This window comes from Narcine bancroftii, chromosome 1 (genome assembly GCF_036971445.1).
Source record: "Narcine bancroftii isolate sNarBan1 chromosome 1, sNarBan1.hap1, whole genome shotgun sequence".
NCBI classification, from domain to species: Eukaryota; Metazoa; Chordata; class Chondrichthyes; order Torpediniformes; family Narcinidae; genus Narcine; species Narcine bancroftii.
In genome coordinates this window covers 11551868-11567449 of record NC_091469.1, presented here as the reverse complement: position 1 = coordinate 11567449, position 15582 = coordinate 11551868, and the positions used below count along the sequence as shown (strand labels likewise).

At 39.6% G+C, this 15582-nt stretch overlaps 1 protein-coding gene across 7 annotated transcripts in view; it reads left to right on the top strand.

Moving 5' to 3' along the window:
• The window catches only part of gak (cyclin G associated kinase), a 161465-nt gene that overhangs the window by 99053 nt on the left and 46830 nt on the right, over window positions 1-15582 (top strand). For all 7 annotated transcript variants that reach the window (XM_069920488.1, XM_069920504.1, XM_069920495.1 and 4 more), the window contains 4 exons: window positions 453-586; window positions 9880-10074; window positions 11764-11881; window positions 13376-13455. In XM_069920488.1, the coding sequence (XP_069776589.1) occupies window positions 453-586; window positions 9880-10074; window positions 11764-11881; window positions 13376-13455 (527 nt within the window). The remainder of the gene's footprint in view (window positions 1-452; window positions 587-9879; window positions 10075-11763; window positions 11882-13375; window positions 13456-15582) is intronic.

The following is a 15582-nucleotide window of genomic DNA, read 5'->3' as shown; positions in this document are numbered from 1 at the left end:
GTAATGGAAGTGACTACAAGGAGTATTTCTATGCAGATGAAGGTCGGGGGAAGTTTCATTACCACCATGATGTTCATTTTCTGTTAAAGATTCACCTAAACACTTCATTCAAAATGTTATACTATTTCCTTTCAATAAAAACAGTCACCTCCAGTGCTGCTCTGTTTGATGTTCATTAGAATTGTGTTTGAATCAGGATTGTACTCCAGGAGACTGATACTAATCACTGACTGTAAGATTGAATGCTTTGTTGTGTCTCCTTAGCTTGCTCTTCAGGTGAGGTGGAAAGCCACCCAGGATCGTTGGCAGAAGCTACCACACCATTGTGTCAGTAATCATGTGCCTTGATTGGTACTCCCGTACAAAACTGAAAATGTACTCCAGTTTATAATAGTTACTTGGAGATGAGTGCTATTTACCTTGTGGAATTTTCTTCCAATCTTTCATTGCAGGATGGTCGATCCGTGTCTGCAGTGGTGGTCTGTTCTTTCCTCTGCTTCTGTCGTCTCTTCACTACGGCTGAGGCTGCTGTGTACATGTTCAGTATGAAGAGATCACCTCCTGGTATCTGGCCTTCTCACAAAAGGTACACTATTATTCATTTTTAGAAGATGAAGCTAATGAATATAGTTTGTTGCGATGATAAAGAGAGCACAAGGTGGTTATCACTATTGCTGCAGAGGGTGGGGCAGTGGTGCTTTAATGCTGGGAAGGAGACCAGTTTGATCTGCAAGCACAGTGTCACTGGCTGTAGGACAGGTATTTGGCCGCTCCGCTGGAAATAGTACAAAGATTGGGGCAAGTTGGTTTGAATAGAAAGGATTTCACACCAGATCGCATTGTGCTCTCTCTTTGGCTTGGCTTCGCGGACGAAGATTTATGGAGGGGGTAAAAAGTCCACGTCAGCTGCAGGCTCGTTTGTGGCTGACAAGTCCGATGCGGGACAGGCAGACACGGTTGCAGCGGTTGCAGGGGAAAATTGGTTGGTTGGGGTTGGGTGTTGGGTTTTTCCTCCTTTGCCTTTTGTCAGTGAGGTGGGCTCTGCGGTCTTCTTCAAAGGAGACCGCCGAACTGTGAGGCGCCAAGATGCACGGTTTGAGGCGTTATCAGCCCACTGGCGGTGGTCAATGTGGCAGGCACCAAGAGATTTCTTTAGGCAGTCCTTGTACCTTTTCTTTGGTGCACCTCTGTCACGGTGGCCAGTGGAGAGCTCGCCATATAACATGATCTTGGGAAGGCGATGGTCCTCCATTCTGGAGACGTGACCCATCCAGCGCAGCTGGATCTTCAGCAGCGTGGACTCAATGCTGTCGACCTCTGCCATCTCGAGTACTTCGACGTTAGGGATGAAAGCGCTCCAATGGATGTTGAGGATGGAGCGGAGACAACGCTGGTGGAAGCGTTCTAGGAGCCGTAGGTGGTGCCGGTAGAGGACCCATGATTCGGAGCCGAACAGGAGTGTGGGTATGACAACGGCTCTGTATACGCTTATCTTTGTGAGGTTTTTCAGTTGGTTGTTTTTCCAGACTCTAATATCAGAACCTGTTGCCTTCATAATCTGCTGGCATTTTCTGTGCAATGGATGTTTTTGTATGCGTTGATAAACCCTGCCTTTTTATGAACCAGTAACACCAACCTTCTTTTCCTGCAAAACCCTGATTCCCTTGTTCTTCTCATAATCTCCTGGCCTCATTTATTATAATTTTGGTAGAAACACATTTCCCTAAATTCCTCTCATTTATCACCCATTTTTTAAAAAAAAACTCTCCAAGTTCTGGCCAATGTGGGGCTGGATAATGAAGGTCATGTTTACTTTTTTGGGCAGTCTTTAGCTGTTGTTCTTCCTTTATCCATTCTTGTATCATTTTTGCTGTAAGTGGTGCCCCAAAAATCTCTCACTGCCACTCTGTTACAATGCTCCTTAGCATAGCTTACCACTTTTAGTTTGTATCCAATAGTATAGCTTAAGTGCTTTCCTCCTGTATCCATCTTGAGGCATTTCTGTTGTTGTTATGTGATAATACTTGTAATAAGATGCCCTTATTGTGATAAACACCAGATACACAAAATGGCATTGGCTTGTGAGCATGACGAGAAATTTTCGGTGTGCAACAATAGATGGCGGTGATGCTAGTGAACCATGCAGTGACGAAGATCACTGTTGGTGTTACTCACCATTTATTGCTCGAATTTTAAGTTTCTTTTAAAAGACATTTCAATGTAAAAATAATAAGATATATGTGACAGGAATGACATAAATAGACAGTAACACACATGAAATGGCTACTGCTTTTTAGAGTTGGGTGCTAAACGAAGATATTTGTCTCAGAACATCCAGCTTTAATTTTGACAGTAATTCCTTTTATAATTAAAGTTCCCACAGTAATAATGATGACATTTTAGTAACTAATATTACAGTTTCACGGAGTTAGGCTAGGTACAAGAACTGGTAGTCTACGGCCTCTGGGAAAACATTAGCCTACCAGGTACAAGAACTGGTAGTCTACGGCCTCTGGGAAAACATTAGCCTACCAGATACAAGAACTGGTAGTCTACGGCCTCTGGGAAAACATTAGTCTACCAGGTACAAGAACTGGTAGTCTACGGCCTCTGAGAAAACGTTAGCCTACCAGGTACAAGAACTGGTAGTCTGCGGCCTCTGGGAAAGCATTAGCCTACCAGATACCTCAACTTCACATACAAGACCTGGGGATCCATTTTTTGGAAAAAAAAAGTGGGTCTAATAAGCCATCAAATATGGTAATATTTGATTGCTGAAACCTCATGTACAAGTCCAGGATGTAGATGATCATAAAAAATTCAGAAATCAACTAAAATTCATTTTTCAAAGTTATCTTTATTTAAGTGGTAATTTTAATCAGAAAGCATTAGAACATGTTATATTCAAACAATTAAAAGTGCAAACAATAATTTTACTTTACTTTAAACATGGGTACAGTCATATAAAATAAGCATTACACTTTATTGCCCCAAATAATTTGGTTCTTTCTGGAGAAATTCCCACCTCTGGTATCATTGCTCTGGTTAACATCACTAGTCAATGTTTTCTTTGGTAGTTTTTGTTTTAAACAATATTTCAATTCGTGTAGATGTGACCTCAGGATATAATATACGACCAAGCAATTGTGTTTGCAAAGTATCAGGTGCGGTGGGTTCACAGGGAGATGAGTCTGGATATTAGTGTTATAATCAAAGATAACTTATTGAACACACAGGAGACAATACTTAATTACTCACCTACTAAATAACTATATAGATATTCACATCAGTCCCAGATTGGACTCCAAAGCCAGTTATGAGACAAAAACTATAACGCTGCAAGCAGGCACATTGGGCACAAGGGACTCCGATACCGGTGGCTGCTTATCCTACTTCACTCTCCCACATGTGTACATACTTCGTGCACAGGGACTTTCAAACACATTTCTAATTCCCTGTAAAACAGGGGTGCGGATCCCTGCAAGCACTGATCTATTGCAGAACTACGACTCAACTCATTGTAGTGCATACCTTGCCCGTGAACCCTCCAGTGATGTCCACAGTAACGACCTGATGTTGAGCAATGACTTGGACCAAGAGGCAGAGAGAGAAAAATGTGGTATGCAGTAATGTTTATACTGTTCTAAGATGGGCGTCTGGCCGATGATGACACTGAATCATTTAAATGAGCCATTGGTAAGGTGTGCACTAATGGGTGGCCAGAGTTCAACCTTGATTGGCAGGTGATGTGACTTCTGATAAAATGAAGAAAATTAATCATTAATTTCCTGAGGTTTATAAGTAACTATTGAATTCTTTTTCATGGCATTAATAGTTCTCGAAGCTTGTTCTGTTTTCAGTTGCCAAGCTAGAACTTTGAGCTCTATCACCTAATTCATAATACCGCTGTTTAGATCTTTGAATTAGACACTCATATTGGTATGTTTGTAATGTATTGTAACATAGTTTTAATTTAGTTAATGCTGCCTTTTTATCTTTAGTACAATTTTTCTGAAACTCCTTTTCCAACTCAGTTATCTGTTTTTCTAACGCCAAACTTTCTACCAGATACTTTTTTTCTTTCATTGAATAACTAATAATTTGGCCTCATAAATATGCCATCAATGCATCCCATAAAATAAAATTACTCTGTACTGAATTCATATTGGTACTCAAAAAAAGAAGCAATTTGCTCTTTAACAAAACTAACAAGCACAGGTTTCTTCAATAACATTACATTAAATCTCCAATGATAAGTTGATTGCATAACTTCAGATCCAGCATAAGAAATAAGTACCAGAGAGTGATCAGACACAATTCTACTCTTATATTCAGCCTGAGTAATTGGAGCTTGGAGATGTGCTGATACTAAAAATAAATCTATCCTGGAAAATGAATCATGTCGAGAAGAATAAAATGAAAAATCTTTTTCTGTAGGGTTTAGTCTTCTCCAAATCTCAACTAAATTCAGGTCTCTCATCAAAGATGCCATTTGCACAGCCGCCTTCAATTTTTGTTATACTTTTCTGAGATTTATCCAATAATGGATCTAAGACACAATTAAAGTCTCCCCCAATTAAAATGTTTTCTTTGGCCTGATTTAACATCAAAAAAGCTTTAGATATAAATCGTTCATCATCTACATTAGGCGCATACACATTCAACAATGTCCATGATTCCGCAAAAAGTTTACAGTTCACCATTAAAATTCGACCAGCTGTTTCAGAAAATGATTCAAATTCAACCAGAATTTTCTTATGGACCAGGATCGCCACACCTTGTGCCTTAGAATTAAAAGAGGATGAAATTACATGTTCATCCCAATCTCTCTTCAGTTTTAAGTATTCTTTTTCAGTTAAATGTGTTTCCTGCAAAAAAGCTATGTCAACCTTCATCTTTTTAATATAAGCCAACACACGCTTACGCTTAATCGGATTATTTAAACCTTGTACATTAAAAGTCACAAAATTCAAATTAGACATTTTATATTGAAAAAAAATTCACAAATGACTTGTATCTAATGAAAAAGGGCTCCCCTTGCTCAAATAATAAAAAAAACTTCTCTAATAAACTACAAAAAAAATCTTTCTAATAAAAAACACACAAAAAAAGATCTTTCCCAAAACTACACCAATCTCGTAATTCCCCAATTAATTGGGTGTGGTTAAAAAAAAATCCCACTCGTGGCAGATGACTTTCAAAAGCATCAGAGTCATCCACCACCCCCCCCCCCAAGTCGAACTTCTTAACAAGTCTGTATCTCAATCATATTATATTCCCAATGATTTCAGTCCCAAATCTTGTTCCATATCATCAATGTCAATCAGACTCTGACAATTCCCATTTCCATTCATCTTATCAGACATCTTCCTCTTAGGTGACGGTTGCCGATCAACTCCCCGTATAACTGGCAAAGAATTAACAAAAATTAATGATCAGTCTCAAAAAACTGAGATTGGAAATTCCCATAGAAAACTTTCAACACAGAGGGATATTGAAAGGTAAACGTATCCCTTTGTCCACAACACCTCTTTTGCTGAATTAAATTCTTTACGCCTCTTAATGATCTCCTGACTCAAGTCAGCATAAAAAAAAACACTCTACTGCCTTGAACCATCAGGGGAGTTTGATGTCGTCGAGCGTTCTGCACCGCAGTTCGCAAAATCATCTCCCTATCCTGATATCTCAAACAATAAATTAAAACTGCTCGAGATGGTTGATCTGGATAAGGTTGCTTCTTCAACGCTCTATGTGGTCTGTGTAATTCCAGACCATTTGGAAAAAATCCAGCACCCAATACATCTGGGATCCATTAAAAAAAAATTCACTGGATCCAAAACCTCAATATCTTCCAGAAGTCCCACTATTTTCACATTATTCCGTCGGCCTTGATTTTCCAGAGTCAATCTTTTTCAATAATTCTCTCTTCTGAATTTCCCATCCTCTCTGTCAAAAGGCAAAGGAAGAAAAACCCAACATCCAACCCCAACAAACCAATTTTCCCCTGCAACCGCTGTAATCGTGTCTGCCTGTCCCGCATTGGACTTGTCAGCCACAAACGAGCCTGCAGCTGACGTGGACATTACCCCTCCATAAATCTTCGTCCGCAAAGCCAAGCCAAAGAGAAGAAAGAATAAAAAAGAAAAGAATATTCCACTTTTTCTATTTTTTCTCTGTTCCGTTCCACTTGTTCTCTACAGTCATGAAATACCCTTCAATTTTAAAAAAATTATCTTGCACTGTATCCATCACTTTCAAACATCTATTAACATCAGCTTTAACAAGTCGTATCTTTCTTTACAGAGGCACTTCTTCACAGTTATTATTCATTTTAACTGTCATGTCCATAAACCCTTGATCCATCTGTGTAGACATCTGGGTTCACTATTGCCCATTGCCAAAATTGTAAAGTCTGCAACAAAAGCAGACTCTTCCATTCCTCTTTGAGGCCTACCTTCCTTAACTTCAATACATAACATAACAATTACAGCACGGAAACAGGCCATTAGGCCCTTCTAGTCCGCACCGAACCAAACACCCCTTTCTAATCCCACCTCCCTGCACAATGCCCATAACCCTCCATCTTCTTCTCATCCATATACCTGTCCAACCTTTTCTTAAATAATACAATTGACTCCGCCGCCACTATTTCTCCCGGAAGATCATTCCACACAGCTACCACTCTCTGAGTAAAGAAGTTCCCCCTCATGTTACCTCTAAACCTCTGCCCCTTAATTCTTAACTCATGTCCTCTTGTTTTAAACTTTCCTCCTCTTAACGGAAATAGTCTATCCACATCCATTCTGTCTATCCCTTTCATAATCTTAAATACTTCTATCAAATCCCCTCTCAACCTTCTACGCTCCAAAGAATAAAGACCCAATCTGTCCAATCTCTCCCCATACTCCAGATGCTTAAACCCAGGCAACATTCTGGTAAACCTTCTCTGCACTCTCTCCACTCTGTTTATATCCTTCCTATAATTAGGCGACCAGAACTGCACACAGAACTCCAAATTAGGCCGCACCAACGTCTTATACAATCTCAACATCACCTCCCAACTCCTATATTCCATGCAATGATTGATAAAGGCCAGCATACTAAAAGCCTTCTTCACCACCCTATTCACGTGAGTTTCTACCTTCAGGGAACGATGTTCCGTCACTCCTAAATCTTTCTGCTCTTCTGTATTTCTCAATGCTCTCCCATTTACCACATATGTCCTATTCTGATTCTTCTTACCAAAATGAAGCACCTCACACTTATCAGCATTAAATTCCATCTGCCATTTTTCAGCCCACTTTTCTAAGCAGCCCAAATCCCTCTGCAATCCTTGAAAACCTTCTTCATTATCCACTATTCCACCTATCTTAGTATCGTCTGCATATTTACTAATCCAATTCACCACCCCATCATCTAGATCATTAATGTATATAACGAACAACAATGGGCCCAATACAGATCCTTGAGGCACACCACTGGTCACCGGCCTCCAACCTGACAGACAATTATCCACTACCACTCTCTGGCCTCTCCCTTTCAGCCAATGTTCAATCCATTTGACTATCTCAAAATTTATACCTAAAGACTGCACCTTCCTAACTAACCTTCCATGTGGTACCTTATCGAAGGCCTTACTGAAGTCCATATAGACAACATCCACTGCGCTACCCTCATCCACATTCCTAGTCACCTCACAACTACCAACAGCAGTTTCTTCTTGAGTCTATTCTAACAAGGCAGGACTTCTCTCCTCCTCTTCACCTGCACTTGTTATTGGTTTAGTTCCTAAGCCCGTTGCCGGCCGGCCTCCCCACAGCCCAGACCTTATCAAGAAGGTCCCGAACTCACGATGCACCGCACATGCCTGGCAGCGCCACCGCCCACGGAGGCACATTTTCCGACGGGCCCCAGTGCTGCAGGATCGCACAGCGCTGCCGACATCTGTCGCTCGGCCGGTTCATTCGCGCACCCGGCATCATGGGCGCGCGTACCAGAGTCGGCTGAGTAAGTCGCAGTGCTGGCGCCATTTTGCGACTGCAAGAGAGGTGCTGGTTTAATACTTAAGCGGGCTGGAGTACACTGGGCTCTTCGACTCCGAGGCTTCAGGATGATGAATAGGCCTTAATTTCTCTGCCCTCTTAAAAGGTAGTTTCTTCTATAGTTGGGCTTTTGGTTTCTTTATATTAGTAGTCATTGTCTTCTTTCAGTATTCAGACACTTTTAAAAACACTTTTCAAATTTTTCCAAAGTCTTTAATTTGGGCATTAATTAGTTGAACTGAGGAGAGGTGGAATTACACGTCGTATTCTTACACCATCACGCCACACCCCCCCCCAGGTGATGTGACTTCCGAATAGGTTTCAGACAGGGAGGTCACATGATTACCCACAATCAAAAATGTTCCAGATAGGGAGGCCACGTGTTCCTCCACAATCCACTGTGTGGATAGGATTTCGCTGTATCTTGTATGATTTCATTATATCACGTACAACTGGAAATGTTTCACAATAGTTTAAAATAGTCAAAGACTTTTTCTAGAAATAAAAGTAGAAATTTTGAAAACACTCATTGGGTCAGGCACCAACTAAACACAAAGAAACATAAGAAACAAAGAAATGTGGCAGGTCAAAACTCTTCGACAGACTTGGGTTGGGGGGAGTTGCAGAGAAATTGGGGAAGGATGGATAAGACAAAGGGAATATCTTCAAGGTGAGGCTAGGATTGCTTTGGGGATAAACTGTAAAGATTTTTTATTCTTTCTGGAAGGTAGTCTTTAGTACAGCATCAGAAATCCAGAAAAAAAATGACTGGTGTTGAAGTCAGATAAATTAAAAAGGACATTTTCTTTTAATATGTAGATAGCAAAATGAAGTACTGCACAAAGATTTGTGAAAATCAGGTGTTAGCTGGGACTTGTGCATTAAGAGAGGCTGAACAGACTCACAGTGAACAAGAATGTAACATTTTCATTGTTCCTTTGTGATTCTCAGCAGCCCCTACTGGTGAGTTTGTGGTTCAATAATCCTGCTGGTTAGATAACAGATCCCAGAGGATCACAATGAACTCTTATCCTATCTGCTGATGACTGAAAGAGTGATCGTTGGTTTGAGTTTCCACCAGACCTGCCACCTTGGTGTGATTCCTGTCCAGCTTCACTGATCAATCACAGCTAACAGACTGCCCACATATTATCTACCATCCTGTACCAGATGTCAACTTGCATCACTCTCCACCTCCAGCTTTATATCAAATAAACCCATTTATTTTCCATATATGACATCCCTTGGGCTTGCTAGTTCCTACTTCATCTCATGATGTCAGAAGCCCAATTATTTTCACTTCCCATCACAGGAACCTCTTTCCCTTGTTCCACCACCTGTCTTTGCCTTGTTAGGTGTTGAACCTACTTATGTGTTTTTTCCTGGATATGTGTAATAGATTAAAATATCACTGGCTGTGATGTGTGTGAGAGCCTTAAAAATAGAAATGGGACTAAATAGTAGACCTTACTATCTTACAGATATGTAAATAACTGGTGCATCTGATTTATTGAGATTGGAAAGGGAGTGTAGAAAGTAGTGAAGGAAATGAGAGAATTTTAAGTGTGAAATTTCATCTCACTTCCCCCCCCCCCCCCCAGTAGTAAGAGGAAGACAAATAAAGCCCCTGTGCTTTATTGAAATACTTGAAGCAACAGTAACAATTATTGCGACTGAGTGTGAACATTATTTTGGGCAAATTGAGAAAAGGCTGAATTTTCAGTGTCAGACTGCAACTTTATCGATGTACACCATCTTCTGCTTCTGAATGCATGTTTACGTGTGTAATTTACCACACTGTTACTTGATGTGTGTACCTTTCCCCTTGTGTTTCTAGGTATGTGGAATACATGTGTGATATGATGGCAGAAGAACCTATAATCCCACATAACAAATCCATCCTGATCAAGTCTATTGTGATGACACCGGTACCTTTATTCAATAAGCAACGGAATGCGTGTCGCCCATTCTGTGAGATATATGTCAGCGACCATCGAGTGATATCAACTTCTGAAGAGTATGATAAACTGAGGTAAATACAGACTAGCTATCTTGTTGTTTTCTCTTTATTGTCACTTTCTCTTCATCTACGATCAATCCGAATGATATGAAAATGTTGCCTTGATTTTAGTCCAAAGGGTTTAATCGGGCTCATTGTATAAATAGATGAACCCACTCAATTATAATTCAGGGTTGTCCTGCCAGTTGCATTGCTTGGTCAGTTCTGTTCTAGTCGTTAATGAAAACTCAAAGTTCATCGTCCATTTTTTCAAGCAGCTGCCTTTCATTTTTCTGTTGATTCTTCTCAATGGCTGTTAACTTCCTTCCCCTCCATCCTTTAGTTTTGTGAAGTATCCTGGGGTGTATTGTAAGGTTAATGGTTATAAATACAAGTTGCTGTGTTGATTTGAATCATTACATCAGCTGAAAGGGAGATGATTGGCTCAGGTGTTCTGACCAACATCTCCTCTTGCACTTGCATAGGTGTGTATTGTCTAATTTTAGTTTTCTCCGCTGGACAATGCAGCTTATGTTATTAATCAATGCGTAATTAGCAAAATCAAAGATATTATCATATGTTTTGTGACCATAGGGGTTTTCAAAATTAGCAAGTACAACTCTGATTTATTTGAAATGGTTGGAACCCGGCCTATTTCAGATAAACAATATTTTTGGATAACTGGTCATTTTTTTTTGAAGACTTTATTTAAAATTTTATAACATGAATACAATAGAGAATTACATTTAAAGAAAAAAAATTAAAATGGTACGATCACAATATTACATCAGAAAACTACACAAAATAACCCCCTCCCCCCGTTAATTGTAACATAATATTAGTAATCTAACTTAAAATTAGTCCAACCCTCCCCCCCCAAATAAAGAGTGAAGAGTTAATAAAATTAACAATATTATATATGGAAAAAAAATACCCACTTACAAAAAAAGAGATAAAACTTGACCTAAAAAAATTCTAACAAAAAAAAATTATCAATACTAAAATATCACTTAAACATATATTTAAATCAAACTTAAATGCATATAATTAGCAAACGGAGTCCACTTTAACTTATAAAAAGACATCTTATCCTGAATTGAAAAAGATATCCTTTCCATAGTCAAACAGCTGGTCATTTTTTTAAAAACAGCCCATTAGCAACAGGAAATCACTTGTTTTTCTTTGCTTGGCTTCGCGGACGAAGATTTATGGAGGGGGTAATCACTTGTAATAGTGTTTAAACAGCAACAAACAACAAGGGAAGTATTTTAAAGCATGAAATAATGTTTAAAGGAACATCGCCAAAAAAAAACCAACCATAACAAAATAAGATAAATCCAACACCAAAAACTCAAAAATTCTCCTCAGAGGTTTTTCCAAAATTCCAACATTTTTTCAACCTGGTTGTCAGTTCGGCTCCTAAAAAATTTTTGGATAACTAAGAATTTCTGATTGTTCCTCATTTATCCAAAAAAATTTCGGAGGTGAAATGACATAATTTCAGCTTCAAAAGTTTTCAGATATAAATGAGTATTTCTGATTTTTTTTCTGAGATCTTCAATGATTCAAAAAAATTTCCAAGACTTCACTTTCTGGACCAAAAAATTTCAGATAACTGAGGGTTTTGGATAATTAGATTTTTGGATAATCAAAGTTGTACTTCACTTGGATTATGTCTTGTTGCATAGTGGATGAGGAATTACATGCCTTTGTTTCTTCCAGGGAGTTTAAAGTGGAAGATGGCAAGGCAGTAATACCACTGGGTTTAACGATCCAAGGTGATGTACTCATTGTGATCTTTCATGCCAGATCAACTCTTGGAGGAAGATTGCAAGCAAAGGTACAGTTAACTCTGCAAAATGATCTGTGCAATATGCATGGGGCCCTAGATTCCCTGTCTCATGATGATGCATTGAGAAGAAGAAGCAGGCACGCAGGAATCCATTCAACAATTTGTCTTTACGTTGGATCAAGGTTTAAGATTCCTTTATTGTCATGTATTTTATTTTGCTTTATCTGCCCAGTTATAGAGGTACATAAAGGTAGCACTAGTTCAGCGCCACTCTCAAGATGAGAAAGAAAAGCAAGAGATAATCTCTTCAGATCCTATGAGCCAGTCTTCAGCAGCCGACTCGGCATCTGAGCCCTTCGCTGTTCTGCTGCTGTGGTCTCCCACCCTGAAGGGTCCTCTCTCAAGATTCTCCTCTGGAAGGGCAAGGGAGGCGGGAGTGGTGTTCTCCCGCTCTGGTGCCTTGCACCAGGTGGCTGCTATCCAGAGTCTGCAACCCGAGGCTACCAATCATGGGCATGGACCCCTGTGGGTCATCATATTTCCAACATTACATTAACCTTAATAGAATTTCTAAGCGGTGCATAATTTTGCATCAAGGATATGTAAATCTTAATCAGTTTGTGAATATTACATGTTCCCAGTTCATTTTCATTTGAATGGGACTGTCACTTTAAAAGAACAAATCAAGCTGCTAGCCCAGCAAGCTTTGGAGACTGACTGTGGGCTGATAGGCTGGGGACAGCGTGTACTCAAATTCACTACTTCAGAAGCGAGAGGACGTGACCCTGGAAAACATAGATGCAGAGACTATGTGACAAACCTGTGAAAGAAACAGTACTTGGTTTGATCGGGGCCATTTTAAGGAAGCAGCACTCAGAGAAGCATCTCTTTGAAGGGCTACTCTGCTGAAGTGGCCTCATGTGGTACTAGACAATTTGTCTGATTTCTCTCTGTAAGGAGAATGAATATGCCCCACCATGGCCAAAGGAACAGTTATTTTTGAAGGGGGATTAGTGCACCACGCCATGACCAAAAGGTAAGGTCTCTATTTCAGCTGACCTACAAAATGGTTCTGGAAGATTTGTGAAAAATCACTCGCTTTATGTCCCCTGTGCAAAGAAAAGGAGAGTTTTGATTGCCACTCATCTGAAAAGGGCATTTCTTTGGAAACACACTTGACAAAGATTTTGTGAGTTTACAACAGTCTGTCATCTACTCCATGATTACTTCTTGATCAATTTAAAGCCCGCATGTCAACACTGGATTTTCTGTGACTGGACTTTGAACTAACTTTCCAGAATTGAGATTAAGCTGTAATGGCTTGGGGTATTTCCATACACACGCACGAACACACATGCACAGTTGGGGGTTAAGTTAGATAAGTTTAGATAAGGTGCTCTATTACTGGTAATTAATAAATAAAAATATTACTTTAAATATAACACTGTCTTGGCTGATGTCTTTAACTGCTATCTGAATACATAACATGAAAAACTGAATTAATGCAAGAGATCTACAATTTGGTTGACCGATTTGTTTCAGATGACTTCAATGAAGATGTTCCAGATTCAATTCCACACTGGATTTGTGCCCAGAAATGCCACCTTGGTCAAATTTGCTAAGTAAGTCTTTTAAAATTTGTTTACTTGTTAGAAATTTCTAGTGGAGTGACGGTTGTTTTTTGCATTACATTAGCATCACGAAAATTGACAGAAAGCTATTCTGATGCAAGTTAAACAAGCAAGTTTGCAGATGCTTGGGTCGAGTGCAATATATTTAAAGTATTGAAGAAACTCTGCAGGTCAAACTGCATTCATAGGAAGTAAAGGATAATTAATATATTGGGCCTGGGCCCTTTGTCAGTCTCAGCTGCCAATCTCCAACCAGATGGCATTAACATCATCTTCTCTCATTTCCATTAACACCTCTCCTATGTCTCTCATTTTCCAAATCCCTCTTTCTCCTTTCCTCCAGGTCCCCACTCACTCCCCATCTTCTCCAATCAGAGAACTAATCTTGGCTCTCTTCCCCCACCCCTTCTTAGCTTCTTTCTCTTCTACCCTCCCACAAATATCCAACCACCCATGATCTCTCACCTGTTAGTCTGTGTTCAACCCCTTCCCCTTCCTGCCCCATCTCCTCTTCCCCAACTCTCCCCTTTTTATTCAGGTGCCTGCTTTTTTTTGATTATTTGTGATGAAAGACTCAGGCCCGAAACGTTGGTTATCCTTTGCTTCCTCTGGATGTTGTGTGACCTGCTGAGTTTCTCTAGCACATTTGTGTATTGTATTCTGATATAAGATTCACTTGTTAAAGCTCTCTGCACTCTATGTGGCACATTTGCCATTGATGTTGAATTGGTTGTGAGAATGGACATTTAAACGATCCTGGAAAACACCTTGCTATTTCAAGTTTCAAACAGGTCTTTGTTTTTCCAGTCAGATACTAAATGTACAGTTTAGAAATCATGACCTTCAAGGTAGCTACAATCTACAGTTCTTCAAAACCATAAAAGATATTTTGCTTTGGCAGAAGAAAGTGAACAATGTTTCTACTATTATTGAAGGTCAATATCCATTTTATTACATTGTCCAAAGTTTAAACAACCTCCAAGCACCCATGTGAGACCTGAAACTTTTCAACAGCTCAGGTTAAAGTTACCTTGAAATAATTTTAATAATAGTTGAAATTAATTTGCTTTTCAGATTGTTGCCAGAAAGTATGTTTTCATGATCGAATTGGTATGTAAAATCAAGAATAGGTGGGATTGATCATGGTTGCTTTTTGATGTTTAATATAAATTGAATTGTCAGGGATTTCTCTTGAACTAATAAAGTTGTGGCCGCAAAAAAAGGATTGAAATGCATAGTACATGCTGTAAGATCCATACCCATAAGTCGATCTGGAAGTGGATAGCAATTGTGGGGTTGAATGGAAAACTGGAGGTGTAATAGAAGATTAGCTGTGATTTTATTTAGTGGCACAACAAGCTTCAAATGGCAAACTTCAGTTCTTTGTCATTTTCTTGGAAGATAAATCTGCAGCTAACTATAGAAGACCTACGGAGGCAAGAATCCTTCAACTTGTATTTACTCTGGCACAGGAGTGTGGAATTAGGTTGGAGCATTTGATTGAGTCAAATAAGAATGAGTTCAACTAGGATTCTGCTGCTAAAATTGTGGCTAAATGCAAACATTTCAGATCATTGCTACTCGTGTGTTTTTGTTTACTTCACAAAAATATTTTGGTGTGTATTGGAGTATACGTATTTATCAAGCCCACAACCCTGATATGTAGGACAAGGGTATCCTTCACCTGGAAACTCCAGAGCCTGCAGTGTCCCCTCCAATTCACACTGTATTTTGATGGAACATAGGGGCAGAAGTAGGTCATCAGCCCATCATGTTTACTCCACTACTTGAACCACTTGATGTATTTTTCATTCCAACCCCATTCTTTTGACTTCGCTCCCTAACCCTTGATGCCCTTACTCATCAAGAATTGATCAAACTTGACTTAAAATCTACCCACAACCGCCTATGGCCATGAATTCCACAGATTCACTGCCCTCTGACTGAAGAACCTTCACCTCATCTCTGTTCTAAAGGGACTTCCTTTTATTCCGAGCTTATGTTCTCTGGTCCATGACTCTCCCACTACTGGAAACATCTTCTCCATGTGCACTCTTTCCAGCCCAATCAATATTTGGAATGCTTCATTGAGATTCCCCCCCTCCCATCCTTCTAAAT